Here is a 22,366-nt window from a genome sequence, read left to right as displayed (position 1 = left end):
CGAACAGTTCCATATTTCTATAGATATCTTGTAAATGCTTTAAAATACATTTATTTTTTCGTCCGTATATTTCCTTGTTGAGAGATCTGCTTTGAACTTCGTTCTTGGACGTATTTTGGTCTTCAGATTAAAACATAACTTACACAGTAGCAACTTGTTAATATGGAAATGAGATATCAATTAACAGCCCTAATAAGTGACTTTTCTCTAAAATCTTAAACATGATGACAAAGATTTGAAGTGATACAATATATTTGGATAAGGAAGAGGCCTTTTGAAAACCAAATACTGTATAAATGCAAGAGATAGGGAAAAGAAGAGAAACCGACACTTAAAATGACAACCGACTTCTGCAAACCTAATAGTATACATGACTACCACACAATCTTAGTAGCATAGCAACTTGGGAATATTTTAATAGCATGCCTATACTTCTGAGGGAAACATGCAAAATGTAACTAGTATGGCTAAATTATATGAATGGGCCATTATTATGACATCTGAGTATGATTATGCAAGAACAGCGGTAGGGAAACTTGGCTCGTTTATCACTTATGGACTTCAACTCCCAGAATTCGTGAGTGTGTCATAAAAGGTTCCCCATCCCTGGCCTACTGGTTTTTCAGTTGTGGGGAAATCAATTTTTGACTTGAATGGGATTGTTTAATATACAAATGTAGGACATATGTATATTAAACAGTCCTATTCTGTTTGTGTCCTACATTTGTATATTAAACAGTCCCATTCTGTTTATGTCCTACATTTGTATATTAAACAGCCCCATTCAAGTCAAAAACTGATTTCCCCCACAACTGAAAAACCAGTAGGCCAGGGATGGGGAACCTTTTATGGCTCACTTACGAATTCTGGGAGTCCATAAGTGATAAAAGAGCCAAGTTTCCCTACCCCTGTGCAAGAAAGTATGAGATACAGGACACTTCAAGTCAGTAAATATATTCTTATGTTTTAATTATATTTTTTCTAAGGATAGCTTAGTATCTTTTGGATATGTTTCTCAATTTATTCTTGGGGTAGTAATGTTTATAAAATATGGTTATTTTATTGCAGTTAAATGAAATAAATAGCTAACTCTTTTAAAGTTTCATTTTCATGAGAGATGACCTCAGCTATATTTCACAACTAATACACTAACTTTTTTAGGTTGATCCAGCTCCAAATGGAAGATTCTTATAGAGGAAACTTCATCTTAAATATTGCTTCAAGCACTGTTTCAGATCCATTACATGGGTCAGAAAAATCTAATACATCACCAAAACTGCAAAAGGAAGAAAATTCCTTAACACAGAAACATACATAGATATCTTTTAATAGAACCTAGTAAATTTTAGGTGCAACTGTCATATAGTTGTTTTATTCATTTATGCCATAAACTTTATCCTGTATGGTTAAGAATATGTTATCAAGCTTCAGTCATTTGATAAAGAGCAAGATCCATTCAGTAGGGCAGAAGCTAAATGTAAATTATTAGATAACGTGTAAAAAAAATTCTCAAAAATTGTGCAAATAATCAAAATGGGGAAATTGTTATGAATATTGATGAATAGAGATGTATTCACAGCATTATTTAAGTGCTTGGGTATAAAAAAACCATATTTTTGTGGCAATTAAATATTTTAAAGACAGCAATAAAAACTAGCAAACTTTCAAAATAATTTGAAATGCATAGAATGCACCTTTATCATTTACCATGCAAATTTATCCCTCATTAGAAGAAAGTGAAGAAGCCCCCAAAAAAAAAGAAAAAAAAAGAAAAAGCATTTATTTAAGTGTTCATTTAATGCATTGCTTAGCAAAATATATTTGGTGGTCCAAAGATTAATACACATTACACATTACCATTTTCCAAATTGTTCTGACAAATTTTTTCAAGATGGCCAATGGAATTTATATATTGACAACTTACATCAACAGCTGGCCTATTTGAAGAATTATTAATGAATAAGTTCACGAGAAAATATCATTGTCATGGTTCTCATTATGTGGGTACAGTATGCATACAGTGAAGGACTGAACTTTTATCTAAAACCCATCTCTGCCTTGACAGTGGAGAGAAGGATCTATTTTATTTCTAATGCTGCTAAAATTTGAAAGAAATTGAGTGCAACCTTGAAAACAAACAAGTGGTGATGAAGTTCCAACATTTTCTTGCCACTATTCTCAATACCAGAATTGACAGTCAAGAAAGGCTTCGGGAGTTCATGGGATTGATTCAAATACCTCTTATTAAAACATTTTATTTTAGGCAGTGTTTCACTACACCAACTCAGCTAAACAATTAACATTCTTCACATTCTCTTATCTTATGAGCACCCTAAACGTGATGATAAATCTATAAAGCAAAGTAAAAGCTTTATATACTAAAACATATCTGAGCATTTCTAGGTGAAACTATACCTCAAAGTAGCAAAGTAAAGCCTGTACAATCTAACATGTTAGATAAGTATATCAATTACTTCATATAATTCTATTCCTGCTTCCTAATTATATGTAGGTAACAGTTAATTATTCCGCCTAATTCCTTAGATTCTTTTTTTTAGTAGGTTGGATTTGGTCTTTTTTTCCTGACTTCATAGAAATTTTCTGTTTAGTAGATTTGTTCCATGGCAGTCCTTTTCAATGAATCTTTTGACCTCATTACCATTCATATTTATTTCAAGTCTTGCCCTGGGTCCTCCAGGAAAAACAAACCTTTAAGAGCCAACACTGCCTAGAATCTATCAGCCATTACTCCTCCATTTCCTCTCATTGTTAGATTTTTCTTTAAGTCACTATCTTCCTTTTTGCCAATTTAGCAGCTGTTGTCCTAAAATCACACCTGTGAGCTGATAGAGCTCTCATTAAATAATTAATGTAGTTAATCTTTTTTAACATTACATTAAGTAATCTTTTTTCACAGCAGTAACTACTTCTAGTGTTATAGAAATCATGTTTCTCTTTGGAGAAATTAAATAATGGGGAATAATTTGAAAATTGAAAAAGCAGGCAAGCTTATTTTTTCTGTTCTAGATTCTGAATGAAGGGGGAAATGAGTGATTCTTTAATATTGGCAACTACTATTTAGAACTTATTTGATTTGGCTGGTTTGCCATTTATTACTTATTTAGCTGCTGTGGCTTGGGGTGGAGTTCTTGCCTCATAATCAGAAGGCTATGAGTTCGATCCTAGGTAGAGGCATATTTTTCTCTCTGGGAACAATGAGAATATATCTGCTGAATAAAATTCTGCATGGAATTTTACAGGAAGGGCATCCGGCCGTTACCATATACAACCTTCCTACCTAGCTTCTAACAAGCAAAGTCAATGGGAAAAGTCAGATTTGCTCAAGGATTGCATGATTAACAACTGTGGCAAAAAATGGGTATAAAATGAAGTGCAACTCTTAACAGCTTGTCTTGTTTAACAGTTGAAATTTTTGGGATCAATTTAGTTGTGGTAAGGGCACCAAAATATTTGCTTACAACAATACGAGTACTGCCTTACCACATTAGAAGATTTTAACTATAACTCTTATCTTTCAGCAAAGGCCAGCAGCTTGTGATGTGTTTTCTCATAATTTTCACTTCACGGCATATGGAAAGAAGAATGTTTCTGCCAAAGTATCTGATTCAGTAAGTTATTTTGAATCACTTACATGGCTTCTTCCTCCAATCCAGATAGGCCTGGAAAAAAAATAAGACATTCAATCTACAGACTGATCTAAGTTGTAGTGTAGTTTGTTTCTGAATGAGTTGTTTGCTTAACAGATCATGATTTGTGGTTTAATAGTTGAATAGTTGTGGGTTACTTAATAAACCTTGGTTAAATAAGACATGGCTTCACATACATACTGTACATTTAGCCAGTAAGTATTTGTAAAATTTAAAGCTGGGTTTAAATCATCCCATCCTCAGTTTTCCTTATTGAGGATTCTGGAATTCAATCTTGTTTGTATGGATCAGTCAAATTGCAATTTATTTATTTATTTGATCAATCCACCTGTTCAAATTAAATACTAAAGATATAGTGATATCTTACAGGAATGAAAGAGTCTTTTGTTAACATGGGAAACAATGGCAGCAAAGGATTAAGGATTTGAGTTTAACTATGCTTCTAATTGTTTAACATTATAGAGGATCACAAACCTGGGGAGGGAATATTATTAATCAAAACCCAATGAAAGATATTTGATTTTTTTCCAGCATAGTGCTTATTGATTGTGCTGCTCCAAGTGTAAATTGAAATGATTTAAATTGTTTTGATTTATTGCAAATATTTCATCTCAAGGTATTCTGTTTTTTTTGTTGTTCAGATTTCAACACAGTATCCTGTAGTGGACCATGAATTTGATGCAGTTGTAGTGGGTGCGGGTGGTGCAGGTTTGAGAGCTGCCTTTGGCTTGTCTGAGGCTGGATTTAATACAGCATGTATTTCCAAATTATTCCCGACCAGATCTCATACTGTTGCTGCACAAGTAAGAGACCTCTTTTTCTCAGTCTGTTTTTCAAACTAAAGGAAGAGAAATGAAGCGTGCCACAATTGCCACATGCTACCTAGGTTTATATTATATACAAATGTCATTGTTTAAGAGAATCTGTTTGTCTCTTTATAACTTTGAAATTGAATATCGCCAAATTTTTTGAATTAAGTTAGCTCAATTCTACTAATTTAAAGAATGTGTTTAAAACCTAGGACCATTATTCCCTTGTCATTGAAATTTCAAGGCTCTTCACATCTGCACATTTGCAGGTTTAAGATCGCTTCAGTATCACAGTGGTTAGCTGTGTCAAGTTATCATAACTTTCAATATTCCATGCCAATTTCCTCCAAGCAAAGTCAATGGGGAAGCCAGTAGGAAGTTGGAAATGATTCCTGCTTCCACTTTGTGGTCATTCTGATTCTTTCCTTAGATAAGGAAATATTTGTGAAAGCTGACCAAACGGGTCGTAGGTTGTCTAGTTAATGGTAGTGCTTCAGGCCTATGATATTCTGATTTTCATGAGTAGCATACAATAAGGTGTGCATTATATATTTATTTTGCATTGGAATATTGATTCCTGGTAAAATTCTGAATCTAATTATTAGGAGAGAGATCATCTGGAGCTCTGGAATCAAGTATTGCTATATGCTAATGATACTCAATTGTCCATATCATTTAACTAAACAAATTGATTTCCTTGATTGATTATAAATTTAATAAATGAGCTGGATAAATAGAAATTACATTTATTTAATTATAGATTACATGTCCTAATTATGTGGCATTTTAATCTTCTGGATGGGAATGCATTCTCCTTTAAATAACTACCCCATAATATAGAAATGATTCTTGATTCCCAGCTGCATTTGAATTCCCAGATGTGTTTTTACAACTACCAACTGTTAACAATTTCTGCATCAGACATGCTTGGTAACAATTAATTGATCATATCCTGATTGCAGCATGACTTTTTTGTAGCAATAAGCTTTATATATGGTTAACTTTGAAGAGTGTTTAAAAAGTTCAGTTGGGGTTAAATACAATTTGATCCAGAATTCTAGGAGCATTTTATTTCAGCGTTGAATACATATCCAGATTACCAAATTGTTTTTTGGATAGAATGTAAAGTGATTAATTTGTTTAGATCCTGAAGGACATGATTAACTGAGAGACTGCTATTCTTGACATGAACTTGCCTTGACTTCAAAGTCAGCAAGAGAAAATTTCTTAAAAATCACTTTCTGATCTTTAGAGAAAGTAATTGTATTAAAGCAATCATTTTTATTTTAGGTGTCAGGATTTTGTCATTTACTCGGATTTTTTAAAATTTAGGTTATAATCTGAAAAAGGTTAAACCTACTATTCAGTTCTTATTTCTTGATATATGAAAAAATTATCTCATGTTGATCTCTGTATTAAAGTTATGATTTATTAACAGTTAACAATTTACCTCTGCAATGACTTAATTTATAGGGAGGAATCAATGCTGCTTTGGGAAACATGGAAGATGATAACTGGCGATGGCATTTCTATGATACTGTGAAAGGCTCTGACTGGCTAGGAGATCAGGATGCAATTCATTATATGACAGAGCAGGCCCCTGCTTCAGTTATTGAGGTACAGTTACTCAGATTCCTTCACTGTCTACAAATATTAACACTGATAACATAATTAGGGAAAACAGTCTCTTTAGCTAAGATAATTAGTTTTCTTATTAAAAGTATCCATTGAAAAATAGGAGACATTGACTGCCTTTATTTGTCTCTTAATAAAATAACTAATACATAAAATGTCCCAGAAAAATTGCTGATGACCATTAATTTCTTGATAATACCAACATCATTGAAGATACATTTTCTGAAAGGGCAATCCCAAACAAAATGTTTATATTTTATATCCAGTGGTGGGATTCAAATAATTTAACAACTGGTTTCTACTCTTATGACAGGGTGGCTGTGGCCAACTTGATTGGAATCTCACCCTTAGGAAATTTCTCCTTAGTCCAACTTACAAAAAAAATAGCCCTGTTCCAATATTTAGAATAAAATAGAATAATAGAGTTAGAAAGGACCTTGGAGGTCTTGTAGTCCTACTCCCTGCTTAGGCAGGAAACCCTACACCACTTCAGACGAATGATTATGCAATCTCTTAAAAACTTCTAGTGTTGGAGCATTTACAACTTCTGGAGGCAAGTTGTTCCACTGATTAATTGTTCTGTCAGAAAATTTGAGTGGCTCCTACAAAAATGAGGGAGTCAATCTGTTTTCCAAAGCACCAAATGGCACAAGAAACAATGGATGGAAACTAACCAAAGAGAGAAGCAACCTAGGCTAAGGAAAAATTTCCTAAGGGTGAGACCAATCAACCAATGGAATAGATTGTCTTCAGAATCTGTGGAATAGACTGTCTTCAGAAGCCTCACTAGAGGCTTTCAAAAAGAGTGAGGGAAGTACCCCAAAAGGACAGTGCCAGAAACTACTAAAACAATGCAGAAAACTTAAAACAGCCTTTCCCCTTAAAAAAAAAAAGTCAACACCAAAGCATGTGCAACAGCTGAGAGGGAAAAATGCTAATTGAAAGCCTGGGCATGCTGCCAAAAGCCATAAACCCTTCCAACTCTTACCATTCTATGCTATCTATGTTCTAAATTGGATGCTTCAGAGCAGAAGCAATACAGCTGGCTGGACCACACATGCATTAAATTCACAGCTTGTATGATGAAGCTGCATCATTGTGCCTTCCTATATCTTCCCCCAGAAGAAAGAAGAAGTAGCGAACTTTGCAGCAGCTATAAAAGGTCTTGGGGAAATCCAGGGAATATCAGTTGATCACAGAAGTGTTATTTAATATTCTTGATGATGAAAATGTTTATAATCTTGTTCTTTTTCCTGAAGGGAAGAGGTTAATCCCATCCTTAGATAGGTGATTGATGGGTTTCCCTGCCCTAACCCTGTCAGTTTCTGTTGTATCAGCTGCATTCCAGCTGCAATTGTTAAGTGGTTCTTGGCTGTCTTCCCGGAGCTATTAACTGAAGGGAGGAAGAGGAAAAAAGCCCTCTCACACTTTATTTTTAGCTGGTTCTCTGAACTAAATAAGCAATTAACTAACGGTTCGAGCAAACTGGTGAGAACCTGCTGAATCCTATCTGTGTTTATATCATTTAAAACTGGTCCTCAACCTTTGCAGCTTGCTGGCCTGGCTCAGGAGGAGGGGGAAACCGGACTGTGCAAATGGCGGACTGGCACTCTTGCATGCATGTGTGCAACTCATGAAAGCAGTGGGCTGGCATGTACACACATGCCACACAGTTCCACTGCAAGTTCTTTCCCACAGCTCAGTTCAGAATAGGCCACACCTAGGTAGTGGGCCACGGCCTGGGGGTTGAGGATCCCTGATTTAAAATCATTGTATATCCATTGACAAATTTCAGGTTTGGATGACAAAAAAATCTTATATGATTTTTCTAGATTGAGATATCCTACTTAATTGTCTATTTTAAGATGTGGCCCATTGCAACCTACCTAAGTTTACCTAGTATTCCTCATTTCCTCCTTAGGTGTTTTAATTGTTTTTGACTTTTTGCCTTCTGTGATCCAGCTGTGTATATCATTGAAAAATTGGTAACTGTCATCCTTAGTAATCAGACTACTTTTATGATTTTGGTCTGGCAACATTACATCCAAACTTACTTCTGAAAAAAATACGATTCAAACTTGGGTGTTTCAGCCCTATCCATACAATGTTCTTACCAGTGCCACTTAAGTAATTTGCCATTGCTTTCTTTTGGCTTGGTTTTTTTCATTTGTTCTAAGTGGATCGGCTTTCTTTATGGTGGTACAGTGTTCCTGGTCCTTGTCAATATAGATTATTCTTAGCTTTCCCATTCCCCTTTTAATCTTACAAGCAAAGTAAAATATCCCACCAAAAATGGTTGCAAATTTTGCTGGACTTAACCTTTTTTGATAGACCTTACATTGTTCTCCCCCCCAAATAATAATAGATGCAGGCAAACTTTCTTATGTGTGGCAGAAACTTCAGTATTCAAATATTCTTTTTTTAATGTGTGGTTCTAAATTTTTGAGAATTGAATTAGCACAGTCATTAAAAATTATGTGGGCTAATATAAAAGCCCTTAGGACATATTTAGATCCCTAAATGGTGTCTATAAATTGCTAAACTTAAAATAAGTTACATTAAATTACTGCATTTAAAAATGGCCAAGAACTCACGTGATCACTAAATCTCAGAACATTTCAGTACTTTTGCTTAAAATAAGACTGACTGAAAATATCAAATCTTTTCAGATTTTAGCTGTTAAAAATAAGTATACATGTTTATTTACATATTACAGCTGTTTTAGAATATAATGTTGTCATAGTTAATGAATAAGTAGGAATTGTACCAATAGTACTAGCTAATTTTCAGTAATTTCTATTAGAACCCCTAGTTACATAATAGTGCAGAATCTTGCACCAAAACGTCCTAAATAGATTAAAATGTTGTTTAGCATGTTATCTCCTTTTATTTTACTTTATTTATTTTGAGGGGCTGAGTTATTTTTAGATGTATTATATGTTATTTTACTATATGTAATTAAATTACTCATCTCATTTTGGAATCCTCAGCTAGAGAATTATGGTATGCCATTTAGCAGGACAGAAGATGGAAAGATCTATCAACGTGCTTTTGGAGGTCAGAGCCTTAAATTTGGGAAAGGAGGACAGGCTCACCGTTGCTGTTGTGTGGCTGATAGGACAGGTCACTCTCTGTTACACACACTATATGGCCGGGTAAGTAGTTATTTGTGGAGTGGGGAACAAAGATCACTAAAGTCATGATTAACAGAGTTATTTTTAAAATTGATGGTGACATTGGCTTATGCCTATTGCTGTTATGACTCATTCAAGATAAAATTTGAATGATGTTCCTATATACATAAATCCAGTCAAAATAATAGAAAGTTTGTATAAGTGATATTTCTCTGTTATTCAGAATTCAAAATTCAAATCTTTTTTTCAGATATAATTTTTTGTTTTATTTTTGATCTTATAAAATATAATGGAACTGAAGATGCCTTGTAATATGTCAGTTCACTGGACATTCCAGTAGGTGGTAACTAGTGATTAAAGGAGAGCTTGGGATTGTTGTGGATACATAATATGTTAATCCAGTGGGTTCTTTGAAAATAGCAATTTCCAAATTAGACATTAAGAAAGAAATTCAATATTGTCATCAAATAATAGCTTTATAAGTGTGATTCATGTAAAAACTATAACAGTTGTATCATAAAAGGCTATTATGTGCTTGAAAATGTAGAGGAAAAAAGCTATTGAGGTCAAATTTAAATTGGGAAAAACTTAAAAATCTAATGTGTTTTTAATTTAGAAATCAGACAATAGTACATATTATCAAAGACATGGAAAGGACAAGACTTGTCTTTCACATCTCAAAATCTAGAACTTCGATCATCAACTAAGTTGAATGCAAAGATAAAATTAACTATCATTTCATACGGAGTACAGTTAAACTGCTTACTTTTCATCTAAACTATGAAACAGGCCCTCAATTTGAATAAATTTAACATTTGTTAAAATAATATCAAGAGGAATGCGTGCGTGCGTGCGTGTGTATGTCTAAATTCATCTTGTCATTATTTTAATCCAATGCTCAAGTAGAATGCTCGACACAATTTCAGACAAATGATATCCAATCTCTTCTTAAAAATCTCCAGTGATGCAGCATCCATAATTTCTAAAGGCAAACTGTTCTGCTGATTAATTATTATCACTGTCAATAAATTTCTTCTTCTAGATTTGTTCTCTCCTTGTTTAATTCCTATCCTTTGCTTCTTGTCCGTCCTTCAGGTGTTTTGGAGAATAGGTTGACCCTCTATTTTTTCTTAAATATTGGAACACTTTTACTGTGTTACTCCTTGTCCTTCTTTTCATTAGACTAGATATACCCAGTTTCTGCAACCCTTCATATGTTTGAGCCTCCTGTCCCCTATTTATTTTATTTAGCGTATGGCACATGTTAGCCCGGGATTTTTTCGGGCAGTGTTAACTTTTACCCGCAGGATGCCTGAATGATGGTAGGCATTCAGGGAGACTCCTTTCTTGTCCTTGTGTGGTTTATTCGCTCACAGAAATCGAATCGCCAAGCAGGCAACCTTAGCAGTGTGCAAGCCCAAGTCTTACCATGTGAGCCATTGTGGCCTCCTCCAGTTCCCTAATTATCTTAGTTGCTCTGTTCTGCATTTTTTCTAGACTCAACATCTTTTTTTATATTATGGTGATCAAAACTGGATGCAATATTCCAAGTGTCGTCTTACAAGGCATTATAAAACATTACTAATACTTCATGTGATCTTGATTCTATCCTTCTATTAATGTAACCTTAGGACTACAATGGCTTTTTTTGCCAGCTGCAGCACACTCCTTTGGCTTATGTCTAAGTGTTCATCAACTAGAAGTCCTAGATCCTTCTTATAATTATTGCTATTGAGCCAGGTATTACCTATTTTATACCTGTGCATTTGGTTCTGAGTATAGTATCAAATCCAACTAATGTTTTGTTTATATGTCACTGATAATTACTGGATAGGTCAATCTTACATGCTCACATAATTTTGGATTATTAATATACTATTTTTTAAAGAAAAAGACAATTTAAGTCAAAGATTTTAATAGAAATAGTTAAGTGAAATAATTTCTCAGATTCTTGTGATATAATCAGGGTTCTTAATATTAATTATATATATGATTGCAAATATAATGCATGTTTTTTTGTTTTATTTTTTAACCTAAAGGCATAAGCAAAGCATTGAATACTGTCATGTGAACACTTGGCAGTTACATGTACATACTAGCATATTCCCACCACAACTTCTATTGATAAAGATTTTTATTAATTGCATTTATTTCTTCTGGTCAACATTTTTTATTGAAACATAAACATTGCAGCATTGGAAATAGATTTTGAATTTCTGCCAGAATAAAACAGCAGGATTAGAATGTTATGCTATATGAGAGTAATGTGCTGTCCCAGCCAGTCTATGGGAATTGGATAGTTACTTAGGAATTATGAGCTGTCCCCTTAAGGGAATGCATCATGGTAAATGTAGTCAAAGATATCCTGGGAAATGTAGTTCATGTCACGTGGCCATATCTGTAATCCTGATTGGTCACTAAATTGACCCAAGAGGGGTTGGGGGAGGTTTCCCTCCATTCTTGTCTGGACTCATGAACTGATAGCAGTTTTTTTTCTATCGCTACAAGATGGGTTCGGAAATAACCATCTTTTACCTGTAAGGCTGATATACAAAGGATTGGTTATTATAGAAGAACCTCATTACAAATGTGAGTTATGAAGATACCTGATGTACCAATAAATGTACTTTGTTATGGATGTTTTGTGGAATTTTATCTATCTGCATCTGCACAGCTACAAATCCACCTCTGTGCACGAGACAGGACAGTAAAAGATGATTCTGAAACCCATCTCTATAAAACTATAATTTGGATTTATGATAAAACAAAGTGATATTGAAGCCAGGAGTGAATATGCGATGTTAATATAAACCTGCATGTCCCATCTCTTTCTTTGTAAGCATCAGAACACTTTACATGCTGTGAATGTTGGGAGGGGCTGGAGCTCCCCACATGCCACAAACAAAGAGATCTTTCTACCCACCCACCCCTCTTCTCTGCTCAATTTGTCTTCCTGCTATCTCAGAGACTCTATTTGCATAACAAGCAGAGTTAGAAATTTCCCAGTTCTCAAAAGATAATCAAACCTCAGTTGGAAAGTTTGAGAACTCTCGTTTGTATTTTTAAACAGAAATGGAAAGCTGATTCTGCTATGCTCATCTGGAAGGGAGACAAGGCCTTTACAACTGATTAAGATACATCATAGTTCCAGGAAGGGGATAATTCCCCTTCCTTTTCTCTTCAGTGAAAGAAGTGTTGTGTCTCAAATTACAACTCCTAACTGGAAAGAACTAATTTGTAAAAGCAAGGGAGGGACCAAGTATCTCTCACCCATCCCTGTATTTATCCAATTGCAAACTTGGCCAATTAACAATACAGCCAGGAAATAGGGTGCTTGACACATTTATTGCCCTAAGCTTGAGAACATAGTCAAGTTTTTAGGGACTTACAAAAAGATAACAGGGTTAGGGCCATTCTAATCTCCGAAGGAAGGATGTTCCATAAAACAGGGGCCAACTCGTCTTTTGCTCTCCACCAGTTGACACTCTTTGACAAAGATCTGCAGTATCTTCATTCTGCAGAATCCATTGAATGCTTTCAAATCGAGGGCTATTGCCTTAATATTCTTAGAAACATATTAAATATTTATAAATACCTAAAATAGGTAGGTTCTTAGCCAAATTTATAGTCTAAAGAAACACTCTATTTTACATAAAGAAATTAACATTCCTACTTAACTACTGAAATTAATGCTTTGTTCTCTTTCTCCCACCATCAGTCACTCAGATATGATACCAGCTACTTTGTGGAATATTTTGCTCTTGATCTTCTAATGGAAAATGGAGAATGTTGTGGTGTTATTGCACTTTGCATAGAAGATGGCACAATACATCGTTTTAGAGCAAAGAATACAGTTATTGCCACCGGGTAATATGTTAATCAGATGAAGAAATATCAATGACAATATATGGGCCTTCTTGTTTTAATTCATCCAGCATTATAATTTTTTCATATAATATGCCACTAGTTTATATTCTTTCATGAATTTTTTCCTTTCTTCTACATGAGACAGGGCATGAGAAATGTAATGCAGCCCAAATCTTCCATACTTGAATGTAGCTATAGCATTTTTGTTAAATGGAAAAGGGAGAGAGATGGTAGGCTCACTTCAATGGATGTGTTCTAGCAGAAGTTAGACAGGAATTATTTATTATAAATGCCTACACTGATTATGGTATCAGGGTTGATAGCCTAAACTAGGGGGGTCAAACTTGATTTCATTGAGGGCTGCATCAGGGCTGTTTTTTTCTGAGGTAATTTAAACATGTCTGTTGACACGCTTTCATAGGAAATATCAGGTGATTGTTTTGGTCCATTTTTCAGCCTTTCGGGTATTTGCTTTCTGCAGCATTATGATTTCTAATAGTAAAACCTCTGAAGTGCAAAGAAACATCACAATTGGTTTCAAAAATTGTGATTTATTTTTATTGTCTATCAGCTGGGGAATGCTAAAGATGGAAAGTTCTCAGAGTTAAATGGTTCCCATTCCTACCATGATGCTGATGATGATATGTGTGTTTGTGTGTGTGTGTGTTAAAAAAAACCCAGAAAAAAATGTGTTATTAAAATGTGACCATTTTGCTTTTAAATGCTAGCTGCATGATCTGAAGTGTGTTGGAAAGAAGAATGGCATATTTGATAAGTAATAGTGAAGAACAGGAAAAAATACTTTAAAGTGACTCAGATGGTATGATTGTATGTTGCCAGGATGCAAGTTGCTAACATTACTGGTGAGGCCCAAATAAATGTTGAAAGTGGAATGTTTTAAAACATTAAATATATAACATTCATTATTATCACAAATACTGGCATTAATATTAGTCATGAAACATTTTCTTTCCTGCCTTATGAGTAGTAGATGCTAACTATGAACTTTTTCCAGAGGATATGGCCGGACCTATTTTAGCTGTACTTCTGCTCACACTTGTACTGGAGATGGCACAGCAATGGTTACACGGGCAAACCTACCTTGCCAGGATTTGGAATTTGTACAGTTCCATCCCACAGGTAAAACTTATTCTGTAACAGGGAACTAAGTTTTGCAACAAATCTTTTATTTTCCTTAATTTTTTTAAATCAAGATGTTATGCAATAGAATATTATGTATGTCTGTTCATTGTTTTTATTAGTCAACCTCTTCAATAGATTGCAGGAATCCTACAGATTTTGTATTCATTTAACAATTTTAGCAAGCTAAAGAAATATCCCATAAAGTTAGTAAACTAATTAGCTTCAGTTATATGAATTTAGCAGATACAGATAGACTCAAAACATACTTCAGAGTATTCAAACAAACTGGCGAGAAACATAAAATGAAGTGCCAAAGTTGAGTCCTGGGTACTACAAATCTGTACTACAAATTTTTTGTTAATGACCTGAACATAGATATAGAGAGGATGCATTTTCAGAAAACTAAAAACTTACAACAAATGATATTTAAATGATATTGATAGAGAAGAGAATTGAAAAAAGCAGACTGAAATGTAACAGAAACACTTAAAAAGTTATTTGAATAGGACAAAAAATTAATTGTATAAATATAAGATCTGACTTGGTAATAGTCCTTGTTAAATGATCTTAGAGTAAGGATTAAGCTTCATTTAAACAATTTGATATTACTGCATTAAAGGATATTCAAGATTCATCAATAATACGTATCATAGGGAGTAATAGTACCACTCTATTCTGAATTGATCAGATTACCTGCTGACCTGAAGGGCATCATAGAAAGTCATGAAGGAAGGGCATGACCTGTTTTCTGTTATTCTAGAGTACAGAATCCATAACAATGGATTTTGATTGGAACACTGATTTACTTTTTATTGCCATAAAAAAGTCCTAAGAGACCTTATTTTCAGTGGAACTGCATTGTCCATGTTTATGGCCATTTTCTCAAAAAAAAAAAGTTAATTTTGTTTCTAGCATTGAACAGAGTTTGAATGCAGTGGCTTAAGTAGCATCTTCCAATACTGTGATTACAGTATATAAAAATTGGAAATTTTGTTTTCTGTAAAATTTGTATTCTGAGGAAAGAAAATTCTTAAATTTGGACAAAGAAAAGGAAAAAAAATGACAGAAAAGTAAAAATAAAGAAATAATGTATTTTAATCAAATACAAGTAGTCCTTAACTTACATCAGTTCATTTAGTGCCCATTCAAAGTTAATTGGCACTGAAAAATGTGACATGACCGTTTTTCACACTCGTGTGTTGCAACATCCCCATGGTCACAAGATCAAATTCAGGAGCTTGGCAACTGAGTCATATTTATGAAATTGTACTGTTCTGGGGTCATGTGATAATTTTAACTACCTTCTGACAAGCAAAGTCAACGGGAAAGCTAGATTCTTTTAAAACCATGTTACTAATATAACAACTGTAGTGATTCATTTAATCACTGTGGCAAAAAAGGTTGTAAAATGAGGCAACAGTCACTTAATAAATATCTCTCAGCAGAAATTTTTTGCTCCATTGTAAGTCAAGGACTACCTATGGACAATTGGTAAAGACAACCTTCTAGTTCATATTTCTATGGTAACTTACTGGCATGTTTCTTTCTAAGACAATGATTCTTTCTGAAAATAGTAATAATAGAAGGATGGGAATTAACTGATATGTATTAATTATGAATACTGCATGTATCTGTTTATTATGAAGTAATATTCTTACACCATCTACTACTTAAGTCTAAATTGTTTTCTCTACCTTTCTGAAATACATAAATATGAATGCATCCTTTTGTCTGTAGTGGTTTCTTTCATTATTCTTTGAAGTGAGTCCTTCCAATGTGCATTGAATAATAAATACTGTAGTGAGTGTAAAATAATTCCAGATTCTGTGTGAAGTTTCTTATATGTGGTAAATTTAAAAAGAAGATAGATGTCCATATAGAAATCAAGGAAGTTTAAATTTCAATTAATTGGAGAACAGGTACTATTACTATTATAGTCATATGTCATTGTAAATTAACTTAAGTCATGTGACTGACCTGATTTTATAACTGTTTTTAAAGCACATTGAGTGAATGCATTGTTAAACGAATGCTATACATATAGACCTCTACTTACAACTACAATTGAGCTCAAAATTTCCATTGCTACACAAGACATTTGTTAAGTAATCTTCCCTCATTTTTGCTACAGTTAAGTGAACCACCGCAATTAAGTTTAGTAACACTGTTCTTAACCATAAATATATCTTCCCCATTAACTTGGCTTGTCAGAAAGTTGCAAAAGGTGACCCAGGACACTGCAGTAGTCATAAATACATGCCAGTTGTCAAGCATCCGAATTTTGATCATATGATCATGGGGAGCTGCAATGGTCATAAAGTGTAAAAAATAATTATGTCACTTTTTTCAGTGCTGTTGTAACTTCCAACAGTCACTAAATAAATACTTGTAAGTCACAAATTACTTGTAGTTGTTCAATGAACCATATTTATCTTGCTTTAGGGATATAAATGTTAGGCATTCATCTTCAAAATATAAGGTAAGTATTGTTTTCATCACTCACTCAAAGTTTTTAATATCTAACCTGACCAATATTGAAAAGCTCAACAAGATTGGACCTGGTTGTCCCAGGAAATCCCTGGAATAGGAAAACAATCCTGGAGAAGGTAATAGCAAAATCCATGTTGTCAAGCAAACTATGTAGATACGTCTCTGTAATCATTGGTAGTCAAGCTTGACTTGAAAGAAACTCTACTTATATTAAGATAATTCAGTACATTTTATAAAAAATTTATTTAAAAAATCAGTAAATAATTGCAAGGCCATAATTTGAAGGTAACCTTTGTAGAATATAATTTAATTAGTTATTACATCAAATGTTAAAACATAGTAAATTTTATTTTTGGAATGATAGAGATCATTGGTAAAATGTAGTAATTTTAATATATTTTGCAGGTATTTATGGAGCTGGCTGCCTTATTACAGAAGGCTGCCGTGGTGAAGGAGGTATTTTAATTAACAGTGAAGGAGAAAGATTTATGGAGAGATATGCTCCAGTTGCCAAAGATCTAGCTTCCCGAGATGTTGTATCTCGTTCTATGACTATTGAGATCCGTGAAGGAAGGCAAGTTTAATCTATCAAGTCCATAAGTCCAAGTGATTATAAAAGATACAGAGTATAGTTAGCTAATTCAACATATTATATCTTAAAGAATAAAATATTTTCTTGAAGTTAGTTACAAGGTTAATTTATAGATTTCTTAGAAGGATATTAAAAGACCCAGCTAAAATTTTGATTCCATAAATAGTCTCTGTGAAAAACAATGAGAATACTGTAGTGCTTCACTGTTATCAGTCAGAAAACCTACTTGGATTAACATATGTTGAGTCACATAAAGTTTTAAACAGAAATAACACATTTTTTTTCTAGTTTCTAAATGAACCTGCTTGCTGGCTTCAGTTAAATATAGAACAACCAAACAACTTTCATTTAGTGCAGTACTTCTCCTTTACAAGTTTTTCTAAGGTTTTATTTTCTTATTTTTGAAAATGTCTCTTTGGTTACTAAATTTGAGGTGGGCAACATTGGTAGTTAAATTGTCAAGTGCATGTATGTCCATATATCTTTGCATTATTTGCCTGCAAAATAAAGCACAGCATAACATTTGTAAAATCCATCCATTCACAATTGAAAATCCAGTTTCCCTATAGCAAATTTTATTTTTTAAAAAGCAATGTCTTGGCAGCCTGGCAGACATGAAGCTGCAATAAGTTATCTTTTTTAACTGTGTACTTAATTGCTTTTTATTCTCTCAACACTCATTCACAAATAATCTTGAATAGAATAGAATAGAATTATTTAATGGCCAAGTGTGATTGGACACAGAAGGAATCTGTCTTGGTGAAAATGCTCTCAGTGTACATGAAAGAAAAGATACATTCATCAAGAGTCAAGAATCATCAGGTACAACACTTAATGATAGTCATAGGATACAATAAGCAATCAAATCATATTAGGAAACAGTCAATATAAATCATAAGGATACAAGTGACAAAGTTAGAGTCATGCAGTCACAAGTGGGAGGGGATGGGTGATGAGTGATGAGAAGATTAACAATAATAGTAGTGCAGACTTAACAGATAGGTAACAGATAATCAGAGTTGGAAGGGACCTTGTAGGTCATCTAGTCCAACCCCCGCCCAAGCTGAAGACCCTACACCATTTCTGACAAATGGCAGTCCAATCTCTTCTTGAAAGTTTTTCTCTCTTGAAAGACTTTGTAAATAGCTGGACAGTGTTGAGGGAATTATTTGTTTAGCAGAGTGATGGCTTTCGGGGAAAACTGTCCTTGTTTCTAGTTGTTCTGGTGTGCAGTGCTCTATAGCGTTGTTTTGAAGGAAGGAGTAGAAACACATTATGTCCGGGATGTGAGGGGTCTGTAAATATTTTCACAGCCCTCTTTTTGACTCCTGCAGTATACAGGTCCTCAGTTGAAGGCAGGTTGATAGTAATTCTTTTTTCTGCAATCATATTTATCCTCTGAAGTCTGTGTCTGTCCTGTTGGGTTGCAGAATCAAGCCAGACAGTTATAGAGGTACAGATGATAGACTTAATAATTCCTCTGTAGAACTGTATCAGGAGCTCCTTGGGCAGTTTGAGCTTTCTGAGTTGGAGCAGAAAGAACATTCTTTGTTGTGTTTTTTTTCATGACGTTTTTGATGATAGATGTCCATTTTAGGTCTTGGGATATAATAGAACCTAGAAATTTGAAGGTCTCTACTGTTGATACTGTGTTGTCTAGTATTGTAAAAGGTGGCAGTATGAGAGGGTTTCTTCTAAAGTCTACCATCATTTCTACGGTTTTGAGTGTGTTCAGTTCCAGATCGTTCCAGTTATACCACGAGGCAAGTTGTACAACCTCCTGTCTGTATGTGGATTCGTTGTTGTCTCTAATGAGACCAATCACTGTTATGTCATCTGCAAACTTCAGTATTTTAACAGATGTTAACAGATGTTTGAGATGCAGTCATTGGTATATAGGGAGAAGAGAAGTAGAGAAAGCACACAGCCTTGGGGTGGGGGTGGGGGGGCTGTGCTAATTGTACAAGTTTCAGGTGTGATTCTGCCTAGCTTCATCTGCTTCCTGTCTGTTAGGAAACTTAGGATCCACTTACAAGTGTGTTCAGGTACTGCTAGCTGGATTAGTTTAGTAAGAAGAATGTCTGGAATGATAGTATTGAATGCTGAACTGAAGTCTACAAAGAGGACCCTCACATAGGTATTTGGAGATTCAAGGTGTTGTAGGATGTAGTGCAGAGCCATATTAATAGCATCATCTATCTATTTGCTCAGTATGCAAACTGCATGGGATCTGACAGCAGATCTGTGATGATTTTCAGGTGGGACAGAACAAGCCTTTCAAAGATTTTCATAACTATAGATGTTAGAGCGACTGGTCTGTAGTCATTCAGTTCCTTGATGGACGGCTTCTTTGGCACTGGGATGATGGTAGAATGTTTGAAGCAGGAAGGAACATAGCACATCTCTAGTGATCTATTGAAGATTCGGGTGAAGATGGGGGCCAATTGGTCAGCACAGACTTTTAAGCAAGAAGGAGTTACTTTCTCTGCCCTTGGTGTTTTTCCTGGCTTTTGTCTGTGTAATAGATCTTGCACTTCTTTTTCTGTGATCACCAGAGGTTGTGAACCTAATGGGTTAGGGTCAGTTGTAGGAGGCTTGTCAGTTGTTGGTGTGTTTGAGATGTGGGTTGTGTAGATAAGTGGCTGTAGTTTCCTTTCAAACACATTCAGGTCATCTGCTAGTTGTTGATTTCCTTCTGCCTGGGAAGGAGGTTTGCTGTAGCCCGTGATGTTTTTAAGAGTTTTCCATATGTTTGCAGATTCATTTGTTGAGAACTGATTCCTTAACTTTTCAGAGTAGCTTCTTTTTGCTGCTCTGATCTCTCTTGTTAATATGTTTCTGGCCTGATTGTATAGTATTCTGTCATCTTTTCTGTAGGCTTCCTCTTTGGAACAATGTAGCTGCTTAAGTTTGGTTGTGAACCAAGGTTTATTATTACTATATATTTGCAGATTCCTTGTTGGTACATATAAGTCTTTGCAGAAGCTGACATAGGAAGTTACAGTATCTGTGAGGTCATCTAGGTCTACAGAGGTATCTTCAAAAACGTTCCAATCTGTGCAATCAAGGCAAGCCTGGAGCTTCAGCTTTGCCTCATCAGACCAAGTCCTCACTGATTTAATTCTTGGTTTCATGGTAAAGACCTATAAGCATCTTTTACTGTTGTGTAGCAATGGTCTAAAGTATTTTTGCCTCTGGTGGGACAATTTACATGCTGGAAATACTTTGGGAGCTCTTTCCTTAAATTTGTTTGGGAAGGGAATTTGGGTATTTGGCTTCAGTCTCCCTAATTTGATCACAAGAGTTCATAATGCCTTGTTTACCCAAGCTTGTGGAGGAACATACACAGCTATTAGGAGAAATGAGAACTCACATGGAGAATAAAATGGCTTGCAGTTGATATGTAAAGACTCAATTTTCATCACAGAATTTATATATTATAGTTATATCCTGAGACCAGCTGCTGTTGATAAAAAACATAATCCTCCATCTTTTTTTAATACGTTTATTAATTTTCTTTTTTTTTTTTTTACACCGTAAAACATCATGATATCAACAACGTTCTTGGCATCTATACAAGATTTTGTTTTAAATATCATAATACATTATATTGCGTTTATCTACTATTAAATAATATCTTTAGCTATAATTTCTATTCTTATATCTTTATATAGTTTACAAAATTTTCTAATATAGACAGTTTCAATTTGGCCCATAATTCCAATTCTTTTCTGATTTGCTTAATCAGTTTAACATAATTGTCTTCTTTTAATGATGAACATCTGGGTGATATCCAAATTAACTATCAAATTTAGTTCATGTCTAATCATCCCTATTTCTTTCTTAACTTCCATATTTTTGGGGTCTTTTTGGAGCCCATATTCAAATTTTTTAATCCTTTCTTGTAATTTGTTCTGTTTCTTCCATTTTTCTTTATTTTTCTTAGCTATATAGGCTATTGATATGCCTCTCACAAAAGCCTTTATAGTGTCCCATAAATTTTGTAAACTAGTATGTTGTTTTAGATTAACCTTAAAGAATGTTTCTAACTCATTTTTAATTCTTGAGATATATTCTTTTTCCTTTGTTATTTGTGAATTTAATATCCATCTCCTTTTCCTTTTATTATGTCCATGTAATTTTAACCGGGCTATGGTCAGCCCATATATTAGTCATTATCTCTACTTCACTAATGTCTCTCTCGATTGCCCCATTAACCTATACCATATCAATTCTGGACCATAATTTTTGTGGACTAGAATAAAACGTATATTACTTCTCATTTGGATTCCCCTTCCTCCATATATCTTCCAAATTGGTCTCGGGTGTTAAATCAAAAAAAAATTTTGATAGAATTTTCTTTTTTTTTCTTCCTAGTTCCTTCCATACTAATATAGTCTTTTTTAACATCAACAATGACATTAAAATCCCCTATCAAGCAAATATTTTCTTCACCTACACTATTTTATCATACCGTCCCTTATAAAACTTCTGGTTATCATTAGGGGCTTATATCCCCACTAATAGTAATTGTTTTTGATGTAAATTAATTTGTATCATTAAAATTCTGCCTTATTCATCTGCATAGATTTTTTTTGCATTTATCCCTTTTTTTACATAAATTGCTACCCCCCCCCTTTTTTTTTTTCTTTTGATCTGCCAATGCTGTAAATAATACACCCAACTTGGGATATTCTAGATATTTTTATGCGGTTTTTGGATATGTACCTCCTGTAGGCATATAATATCAACGTTTTGTTTAGTTAATTTGGTTAATATTGGTTTCCTCTTGATCTGGGAGTTTAATCCATTGATGTTTATTGAGAGTAATTTAATCTCTTCTTCCATTGTTAATTCTGAGTCTATCTAAATCTTCTGTTTGTTCTTGCTTCTCTTTAGGGTCTTATTCTTAGTCCTTTTCTCCTTGGGTATTCTCTTTTCTTTGCCTCTCCCTTCTTGGTCCGTTTCCTGCATTCCCTGTTGCTGATCTTCTTGTTGGTCCTCCTGACTCTTGCTTTCTGACTCTTC

The 22,366-nt window shown here is 34.2% G+C and overlaps 1 protein-coding gene across 2 annotated transcripts in view; it reads left to right on the top strand.

Annotated features, from left to right (window-relative positions):
- SDHA (succinate dehydrogenase complex flavoprotein subunit A) overlaps nucleotides 1–22,366 on the top strand; it is a 45,166-nt gene that overhangs the window by 586 nt on the left and 22,214 nt on the right. Inside the window, exons 2-8 of one of the 2 annotated variants that reach the window (XM_026721724.2) lie at nucleotides 3,540–3,629; nucleotides 4,310–4,471; nucleotides 5,951–6,094; nucleotides 9,103–9,267; nucleotides 12,965–13,113; nucleotides 14,129–14,253; nucleotides 17,152–17,320. In XM_026721724.2, the coding sequence (XP_026577509.1) occupies nucleotides 3,540–3,629; nucleotides 4,310–4,471; nucleotides 5,951–6,094; nucleotides 9,103–9,267; nucleotides 12,965–13,113; nucleotides 14,129–14,253; nucleotides 17,152–17,320 (1,004 nt within the window). The remainder of the gene's footprint in view (nucleotides 1–3,539; nucleotides 3,630–4,309; nucleotides 4,472–5,950; nucleotides 6,095–9,102; nucleotides 9,268–12,964; nucleotides 13,114–14,128; nucleotides 14,254–17,151; nucleotides 17,321–22,366) is intronic. The other variant, XM_087916041.1, reaches the window with a different exon arrangement.

This window comes from Pseudonaja textilis, chromosome Z, assembly GCF_049901715.1.
Source record: "Pseudonaja textilis isolate UNSWEBS1 chromosome Z, rPseTex1.2, whole genome shotgun sequence".
NCBI lineage: Eukaryota > Metazoa > Chordata > Lepidosauria > Squamata > Elapidae > Pseudonaja > Pseudonaja textilis.
The sequence above is the reverse complement of the archived record's forward strand: the minus strand, read 5'-3'. Positions and strand labels throughout refer to the sequence as shown.